This window comes from Scomber japonicus, chromosome 11, assembly GCF_027409825.1.
Source record: "Scomber japonicus isolate fScoJap1 chromosome 11, fScoJap1.pri, whole genome shotgun sequence".
Taxonomy (NCBI): domain Eukaryota; kingdom Metazoa; phylum Chordata; class Actinopteri; order Scombriformes; family Scombridae; genus Scomber; species Scomber japonicus.
In genome coordinates, this window is record NC_070588.1 from 25,213,227 (window position 1) to 25,223,790 (window position 10,564).

General features: G+C 37.9%; 1 protein-coding gene across 1 annotated transcript; it reads left to right on the top strand.

Annotated features, from left to right (window-relative positions):
* On the top strand, nt 1–8,785 carry tnfaip6 (tumor necrosis factor, alpha-induced protein 6). The gene is made up of 6 exons (XM_053328279.1): nt 1–100; nt 1,440–1,577; nt 2,505–2,666; nt 6,750–6,978; nt 8,539–8,579; nt 8,676–8,785. Exons 1-6 carry the CDS (start codon nt 1–3, stop codon nt 8,783–8,785), a joined length of 780 nt encoding a protein of 259 aa, XP_053184254.1.
* The last annotated feature ends 1,779 nt before the right edge of the window (nt 8,786–10,564 follow it).

Genomic DNA, 10,564 nt, shown 5'->3' on the forward strand with positions numbered 1-10,564 from the left:
ATGCAGGTCTTCACTATCCTCTGGACACTCGCGTTCTTGTTGAAAGAGGCGCACACATGGGGCTTCAAAGACGGAATATTCCACAATTCAATCTGGCTGGGTAAATAATTACGATCTTGCTGCTGTTGCTGTTGTAGTCGTTGTTGGTGAAATAATGTCGGTGACGCTGTCGCTGTGACGTGAGGGTCCGCTGTGGGGTAAAGTTCATCACTTAATCATTTTAATTATTGTAGGCTACTGATAGTGATGAAATCGGTAACGATCAATTATATTAACATCCTCAGTTTCATTCACTGAACATAGTCTCATTTCCTTTGTTTTTCTAAAAAACAGGATACTTTATTCAAACCATCAGACTCCAGTCTCAACGTTATCAAGCAGCATCCTGTTGCTTTACATGTCTCTGTTTCACGATGTTGTCCTCTCACAGACTTCTACCTGAGCATGTGAAAACTTCTGTGCTTGTTTTTTGGGAACATGGCAAGAGTGACCCTCACACAGAGGCACATTGTGAAGAATAACAAGGATTAATAGGCTGTACAAGCCCAGCAGCTTTCCTCTCTGCCAAACTTCATGTTTATGACCTGGCCGAGTACTGCATGAGGCTATATGGGGAAATGACTTCATCCCAGCATCCTACGAAATGCACAGAAAACCGCAAACAGGTCAGAGTCAAAAGAAAAACAAAAAAGTTCAATTTTCTATGACTTTGGGAACATAATTTTGTGAGCTTCCCTGTTCAATTTACTGAATTTGAAGAGCCGCTGATTCCTTTACAATCACCCCTGACTAGCAGCTCATAAATCCCCATTCTTTATATTTTTATGAGGTGTGAGCCTGTTGTAATACTGGAGTAGTGTTTCATATTGCCATATCTGGTTCACATGTACAGTATTTTCTCATATTATTACATGCAGCTTCTGCCTCTGTTTCATCTTTCCATTTTTTGGTTGGGCAGTGCTCAGTAAGGCAAATTGAGTTTCTCTGATTCTGCAATTGAATAGTTGGTCGCTTACTGGTGTTAACGGTAGAGTGAAAAGGCAGTTTTTCAGTGTAGTATGAAAGTTTGATGACTGTAAAAACACACATCAAACATGTTTAAATGATCAAAATATCAAATTGAGGCTATGTTAGAGTGCTCTCTGCTCAGTCTTGCAGTCATGCATGCGTAAAACCAAAACAGGATCAGCAGAGGACTCCCCATGGAAAAGACCAGGGAGCAGGTGACCTATTGGTGAATGTCCAAAATGGAGAAACATTTCATACACCTACCTCCCCCTTCCATGATTTATGTTTGTCTCAATGTTTGGATGTTTTCTGTATCTTTCTGATGACGCAAAGTCATCAAATTCACTGTGATTGCTACAGAAACACAGGCTGTCAGTTGTGTCTTGGCTGTGGACTGTGTTAACAGCTTTCTTGTGCTCTTTATTTGACAGAACAAGCAGCTGGGGTTTACCACCGGGAATCGCGCAAAGGAAGATACCAGCTGACGTATAAAGAGGCCAAAGCTGTCTGCAAATATGAGGGAGGGAAACTGGCCACTTATGAGCAACTGGAGGCCGCTCGACAAATAGGTCTGCAGCAACCTGCACACAAACATCTACAATACACATGTAGAGATCCTGCCAAAGAAGATTTACAATAGGGAAACTGTGTGGAACACACTTCATCATAACTCACAGATAGAGGCTCTTTTGTCTCTGTTAACACTAGTTCCCATTAGTCACAGTGTGCTGTTTGAGCCATTAACTTGGTGCTGTTTTATAACTTTTATAAGAACAAGTATTTACATTACCAGTCCATTCCACCAAATAGAGGCAGGTGGGGCTGTGTTTACCTTTGATCCATGAAATACAATTTTAAAAATCATGTTTGAGGACTTGTCTCGGATGTTATATAGGTAACACATCTCTTCACCCACTGGAATGCTTTTAACATGTAGGAAAAGAAGTTCATATGTTCAAAGGGTAAAGGTCAATTCGAAGCAGTTAGTGAAGTACTTCTTTCCACGAGTGCTTGGCTGTGAGCTGTTGCATGACACTGCCAAAATTTAAACTGTCTCTTGAGTATTGTAAAAGCCTGTTAACACGTTCTTGGAAGGGTAGTATCACTGTTCCCATGGCACAGAGATTGGATCCAGCCACTGGCTGTGGCATTGCAATCCACCTCCCTGACAGCTGAGTTTCCCCACGGCAGTCTACCTAGGAGGTCCAACCTTTTATCTGGGCTGCTCTGCCTGGGGTCTGCTGATTGTAACTCTAAGCTAAACTCTGAAGCCAGACTGTGTCTCCACAAGTAAGAGCGATCAAACAACAAACCAAAAAAGTCTTGCAGTGGTCGCCAAGAGGCCCTTATTCAATCTTTTCCATCTGAGGCTCACCATGTGGCACAGTTGAAATAATGCCTTTTTGTGGTTGAAGAATACAGTAGTTTATTTGTGACAGCATTATCAATGACTGTGACAGGTACTCTTGAATAAAACCAATTATTTGCTCTTTTAGGTTTTCATGTGTGTGCAGCTGGATGGTTTGATAGAGGACGTGTGGGTTACCCCATCGTCAAAGCTGGTGCAAACTGTGGATTTGGAAAAGTTGGCATCATCGACTACGGATTCAGGCTGAACAAAAGCGAAAGATGGGATGTGTACTGCTACAACCCAAACTGTGAGTGCATGTTTTGCATAAACTGTAACTTTACTTAAGAACTGTACTCAAAGCTGCCTTAATTAACATTGTTATACTAACTATGGGTTAGATGTGTAATGTGAACCGTGGCAAATCCGCAGATAATTATTGCCTGACTATGGAGCTCTCTGAAGCATTTTAGCATGTTTTTGCACCTTGTTATAATTTTCTGACCTGCAAATTTACTGTTTGGTTCACTCTTGGGTCTCTTATAGTTTTTCCTTTTTTCCAAAAGTGCCCAGATAAACCAACTAATATCATAATAACACATTCTCTATACCAACCTTATAGGATTGATAATGATGTTTTGTTGCTCCATGTGGCCAGGAAAAAAATTGTACACATACATATTTAAGTACTTAAAAGTTTTTTACTTGACTTTTATAGATAAGTGTATAATATTTATAAATATATTATAAAGAAATATTGAAATTTTGAATTCATGTTTTTTTCTTGCAGTACTCATAAGTTCCCTGAAGTAAACTAGCCGAATAAGAGGTTCTCTGTGGTTTAAACAATAAATGATGACTGTATCTCTGTGATTAAGTGTCAGAGTAATGAGTCACAGTGAGGGGATTCAGGTTGGGCACACAGGTTAAGAATAGTCATCCAGTCTGAGGCTCCACAGACTCAGGACGTTGTCATCACCACTGCTTCAAGTCAAACATGAGGGAGGGTACAGAGAACTTAATCTGTGCAGGACGGGACCACAGTGGAAGATAGGATCTTTTAGAATCTAGGCCAAAGCCACAATCTGAGTCCCACCCTGTGAGTTAGCATGGTCAGACATAGTATAAACTTGGCAGATCTAAAGCATCAGTGTGGTTCAGACGTCAGTGAGTAAATGCACCATGGAGAAAGTGATAACTGAGACATATGCTGGCCTATGAGTGAGGCACCACGCCTGAATGATTCACCATAGGCTGAAAGATGGAGTGAAACATAAATGACACAAAGATTTCACAATTTGCCATTTTAAGCTAAAGAATATATTAAACTTGGACACAAAAACATTCATTCATTCATTCATTTTCCAAACCGCTTATCCTCTCTAGAGGGTTGTGGGGGCGCTGGAGCCAATCCCAGCTGTCATTCGGCGAGCGGCAGGGCACACCCTGGACAGGTCGCCAGTCCATCACAGGGCCAGTCCATCACAGAGCTCACATATAGACACAAAAACTATTCGGAGAAATATTTTGAAAATGATTAATTATTCTTTCTGGCCATCTGATGCATATAAGTCCAATATTCACTCTCCTTTAGTTTTATTAAAGTTAAATGTTCAACTAAGTTCAGCGATAGTCGCTAATTTTGTCTGTCTACTGTTTGGTGCTGTTCACGTAGTATTCAGTAGGTTTTCAGAGCTTTTTTGCTTAAAACAGCTGCCTGTCTTCATCTGGAAATGATGTAGATGAGAGCCGTGAGAGTAAAGTTTTTAAAAGATGCTAAAACGCTCCAAAGGGCTAATGGAAACTGCAGAGTCAGATGACAGTTCTCTGTGATCTTGTCATTACAAGTAACCTGTTTCACATTACACATTGAAAATGTTGATTACAGCATCCCTAAACTGGGTCATCTCTATATTCCCACAGCCCTATATTCCCCCATTTCTAAGAAACTTTCCTCCCATCAAAATTAGGCCAGACCTATGTTCCCTCAGCCTTATGAACCCTCAAGGATTTTCCACCAATTCCCCTAATGCACATTCCATAATACACATAATGTGTTTCATCTATTAAAATGCTTGAAAGACAGGTGAAATTCTTTATTTTATTATTAAACTGAGGGAACACAGGGCTGAGGGAACATAGTACTGTGGGAACATAGACACGCTCCCCTTTAAACTTAGTCATTAAAGAACTGTGACCAACATATGTACAGAGCAGGAGATTTTATAGTTGAAAATAAATTTGAAGATGCTCTCTGTTGGACAAACTGTGTAACTGACACATTGCTTCTGGTACTGGCTGAAGTATATGCTGATACATATGTGTGTTATCATCATATATGCTGATGATATTAGCTCGTCTCGGTTTAGAAAATGTTTCATCCCCTCAAGCCAGTTCAAACAGATGATTTTAGATTTTAGACTAAATCAAGCTTAATTTCTCTCATTTCCTAACAACTTGCATTTAATAATCAGCGGCTGTGAGATTTATTGTTAGAGAAGAAAGCCACTTTCCCCTTTATGAATGAGAAATTATATAAAAGGTCTAATTTCATTTCCCGCCAGGAAGTCTGGAAGAAAAAACTTTTGATATCATTGTCATCAGCCTCAACATGTGTGTTTAATTTCTCCTCACTCAACAAAAGGATTTCTTTTCCCTGTTTTGAAATCATTCAGAGCTCACACGCAAGAGACAGACCCCCAACCCAAAATGCTTCACATGAACGTATGCACAGTCCCGTTAGCCGATTAAAGAAATACAGAGGACTGTGGGGAAAATGATACACTGGAGGATATCAAGTTTCTCCACGTCTGCGGTTGATAACGGTCCAGAGCTGCCTTTTACTGTCATGATATAAAATGTGTCAGTGGTTTTCTTACATGTGTGAGAAATGTATACACTGTATTTATATTATAAGCACATACAATATATGTAATATGAGTGTGAATGTGGTTATGGCACATGTACTAGGCCCCCATGCCGCCTTTATTTAGATTTGTTTTCCCAGTGAGCCGCCATGTAGTGATCTACTGTGCAGAGCTCCTACCGTTCACCACATTTACTTCATTTCTGCATGCAAGGAATACTTCTATGTAAAATATGATTGTCGAAAAATGTAATGTAACGTAACATAACATAGGCTAACGTACCATAGGCTAATGTAAAATAGGCTAGAGTGACATAGCGTGAGTATAGACTGTATGAAATGAATGGACGTAACATCTGTGACGTCACCCTTTGGTTTGTGGACTGCTGCTCGGAAGCCAGTAGTTTCGAATCTAGGCAGCGCCATCTTGAACATTTCAGGTGCATGCTCGGAAAAATAAAAACACGGATTCTACTTATATGGGCATGAGGCGGGGCCATAGGTGGAGCCATGGGCGGAGCGGGAAGGTTGCGATTGGTTGCGAGGGCTGGATCTCGAGGACATTGGTCAAACAACCTGTCAATCAAGACGTAGCCACACCCCAATGCATCGTCAAATATAAAATCAGGGATACTGCATTGAAGAAGGCTTTAAACTAGCGATTGAGACCATAAACACATTTTGAAAACGTTTACTGAGGTTAGAAATCAAGTGAGAAGTTGGTGAATTCTCCATTGACTGGTATAGAGTCGGTCGCCCCCTGGTGGCCTTTTGCTAGAATGCAGTTCTAAGTTATTTCCACATTGGCATCATTTCAGGACCGGAACTCGCTGCCTGAGCGTGAAGCAATGTAGCGTGACATGACATAATGTAATGTATGGAAGGGAACAGAACAAAAATGTAACATTACATAACATAACAAGCATTTAGATTTTCACATTTAATGCTAGTCATAGTAATTCATCATAGTTAGCAATGTAGCACTTATGATATTAGTTGTATTTCTAGTTCAAGTTAAAAGTTCGTTTTGATTTGTCATCACTCATTTGCTCCACCTGTCATTACTCCGATGATTTGATTGGTATTTGGTTGTATGCATTCCTGTCATCTAATGATCATATTAGTTGAAGAATATTTGTCATTTCAGCCCACTACAACCAGTATCTGTGGCTCCTCAGAGAGATATTCAGCTTTTTATAGGATTGCTTTAAGTTGATCTGATTGACCGGGACATTATCAACGTATTTTTTCAAGTAAAGCATCTGTATTCTATTAAGTGCCTTATAAGGTATCACAAGCGAAGTTATCACGTGAATTTAAGAATTTAAAAAAAAATTCTCTCGTGCTTAGAGCATGGTCTGCTTAGATAGTATATAAATGATATTTTTCACCTATTCAATATATCTAAATCTTCCATGTGCATATAAAGGGACCCACTTGTGACCCTAACCTTGTGTGTATGAAACTCATCATTAAAACATGTATCTGTGAAGACTAATGAGCAGGTATGGTTAATGTGTCTTACAGCCAAGGAGTGTGGTGGTGTGCTGACAGATCAGCAGAGGATCATTCAGTCTCCTGGATTCCCTGAGGAGTATCAGGATGAACAGATCTGCTACTGGCACATCCGAGTGCGCCTGGGTCAGAGGATCCACCTTCACTTCAGGGAGTTTGATGTGGAGGAAGACACAGCTTGTATCTCAGATTACCTGGAGGTTTATGACAGCTACGATGATGTCTCAGGCTTTGCTGGCAGGTGAGGATCACTGAGGGAAAAATAGTATCTATACATGAAGCTACCAAAACCTTACTGGACTTAAACATGTGCTTCATCAAGCAGTTGGCCCTAATGATGAAGGACATATAAATTGAATACATCATGCTGACAACATAGCCAATTAATCAAAAAAGAAAATAAATACCAAATGTGAACATTTACAATAAGACACTCAATACATGTTGGGACCACCTACCAATTTAACCCTTAGATGCACGAGTGACTGGACCCTACACTCTTCCAAAAGTGGGTCAAAAATGAATCAATGTGTTTTTATGCCACTTTTGTCATCTTGGTTAAGAATAATAATTTGTATTATATATTATTATATATTTTTTAACATGTATATATAATTTGCGTGGTCCACAAAATATATATTCCTGACAGTCACAGTTGATAAGAACCAAAGGTTCCGATGAAATTCCATAGGAAATGAATGCCGGTCATTTTTGACCCACCTATGGAAGCATGGTGTAGTAATACAAAAACTAGTGTTTCGTAAAATGTATAAAAGGTAAATATTAGATATTTATGCCATTTAAATATTTAAATGGCATGATATCAATAACATCGAGGAATAGCTGGAATATAAAATGATAACTTTTCATTACAAAGATATTGCAAGAAAACAACCGCACCAGTTCATTTTTGACCCACTTATGCATCTAAGGGTTAAGTCAGTGCATTAAATAGTAATGGTTTATTTATGATTTTGTTTAGTTTGGGAAAATCTGTGGGAAAAATGGGGATGTCCTTGAAAGAATAGCTTAATTAATAACTGACAATTTTCAATTCAATGTTCGCTAACTTGCTCGGTCTGGAGATTTCATCACACAGTCCTCACCAGCAGACACAGTTTGTTTAGTTGGGAACTGTTGATATTAAAAGTTTCAAAGCCCTTTCAGGACTTAAAAGTCAACAATGACAGCTTTATTTCTCCTTGAGATGCCAAATGTGGTGGTTGAATGGTGTTTCCAAGGGCAACAATGAACTGTCAAGCTAATTCAGTTGGCTAAAACACTCTGGTTATACTGAAAGGTTGATGTTACAGCAGTGAACTGGAAGAAGATTAGAAGTGTACCAATTAAACAGTGTTGCTGTTCTCTGTACAACTTATTTTCAGAAAAGTTCTGGGAAATAAAATAAAGCAGCAACTAAATCATTAATTTGTACATTAAACTGCAGGTTACCATTAGCAACAATACATGTGCTTTACACTATGTTACCATTCAATGGTGAAAGTAACTTAAGCTTTAGTTAAACTGACCTTTTAAAAAAAAAAGTACAACAGTATCAACAGTGCAGGAACATCAGTCAGCTTCATATAGTGATGTTCTTCACCTCTAACTCCCATCATTTTCTCTCATCATATATTACTGCTTGTTTATCAGACTGGTTGTCACTGTGACACTGAGACACTCTACTGGTCAAATCTGTTTTTTCGGGTGTTTTTTTCTGTCCTCTGAATGTTTGAACTGAGAGAAGAACACAACTCAAAAGTGCAACATGAACATCACTTTCTAATGTGTTTGTCTACAGGTTCTGTGGTGATTATTTACCTGACGATATCATCAGTACAGGTAAGACATCCTTGTACTTTCATAGAGGAAATACAGAATATGTCTATGCTAATCCTACAACAAAACATTTTATTCCTTTAATTTTTTGCTTTACAGGAAACGTGATGACACTAAAGTTCCTGTCTGATGCTTCAGTCACAGGGGGGGGCTTCCAGTTACGTTATACTGCCTTTAATGCATCTCTGGCTAAACACGATTTTCACTGACCAATGGTTTTATACACTGATGTAAAATGTAGTCGTATTAGTAGTATTGAATCTTTTTAGCTAATTAAAGAAATAATTATGTTGAATAAAAAAGGTCATTAAATTGTGCTTGTTTTTCTTTTCTGGTCTGACTTCTTCTTACGTTATAGAAAATAAACAATTCTGTCAAAGACTTACACTATAGAAAATTTAAAAAAAATAATGTATCCCTCGAGGGGCAATTTGAAGCAAGCAAGTCATTCACACACACATAAAAAATGTATGACAATGTTAGAGTTTAAACACACATGGATTAATAGTAGTGGCTCGTCTACAGCTGGCCAACAACATTCAACACCACAAAGACACAAAAGAGTCAAAGTGTGAATGCAGGAATGTGTCACTACACTGTGTCTATACACAAGGTCAGCTGGCCGTTTCTTGTACTGTAGCTGTTCACAAGTCTAATGCTCAGGTTATGGTCTGGTTTCCATTTATTCCACTTCTTTTTTCATAGGCTTTCACACTGTTAAGTCTTTTCAAAGTTTAACAACCATTACTGTGGCTTTTTGTGAATAAGCATTTATGTTTACACTGCTGCTTCTCAGTTTTTAATACCTCATCTGTGCATCTTTTATGAAACACCACCGTCCTTTAAATACATACGTCAACTTTGTACCTATTTATAATGACTTCATACTTCATACCTCTGGATTGATAATGTTGATAATTCTTGCATTTTACCAGTTTACAATGTTAGGTTAAGTTCCAGCAAAACACTGTACTGTAACTTTGACTCTTCTGTTTTATTCTTTTTTAGCTTATTTTTATTTTCTATTTAACTCTCTGTTAACTGTATTTAAATGTTTTTTTAATAATGTATTTTTTACATTTTGTCTTGATGCCTTTTATGTTTGATGTAAAGCACTTTGGATGACCTTATTGAAATGTGCCAAGCAAATAAACATGCCTAATTAAAGGGATTCTGGGTGGCAAATCTCATTAATATACTGCTTTTTGTTTTTTAAAAGTATTTTTGCATATTCATTTACCTTAGTGTACTATAACTGCTAGGCAGGCACAAAACTTCAATCAGTTTTATACATTGATAGACTTTATTATTACTTTAAGAAGGAGGGGTTTTTCACTCATGTTTTAAATAGTCAACATGTTACAGAATACATATATTGATGTTTTTAATTTTTTTAAATGAATATTTTTATATGTTGTAAATAAATCATGACGTGGGTTTATTTGGAGCACACGTGGGATTAAATGGTGTCATAGTATAAATTAAGCCCATGCCAGACTTTTGACTCTTTCACAAAATATCTTTATTTTATATTCCAAAATCTACATAAACTAATGAATACATTTTTTTATAAGAAATGATCTCCATTATAATCTTCCCAAACCTGACACTGGTCTTGTGTTTTTGTCTCATTGCAAATGATCACAGACCTAAAATAATTAAAACTAAATTACAACATCAAATTACCGTATAAATGAAAAAATTACCAATTCATTAGATTTTTATTGTTCGAATCTATTTTATTTATCTTTAATGCCATTAGATTAAAGTGAAGTTGAAGTTAAATTAGTTGAGACTGCAGTTCTGGAGAGGAATAAATAGGAGAACGTCACAGCTGGTTTAAATAGTTCCCTGTGTGTTTGAAAGGCATAATAATGGAAAGAAGAAGAGGAGGATGAAGATGAAGCTGCTGTTTTTCCTTATAAGGTCAGAGGGGCGGGTCCTGAGTGTGACGTACGCGGGGTCAAAGGTAATTTTGTACGTCTGCG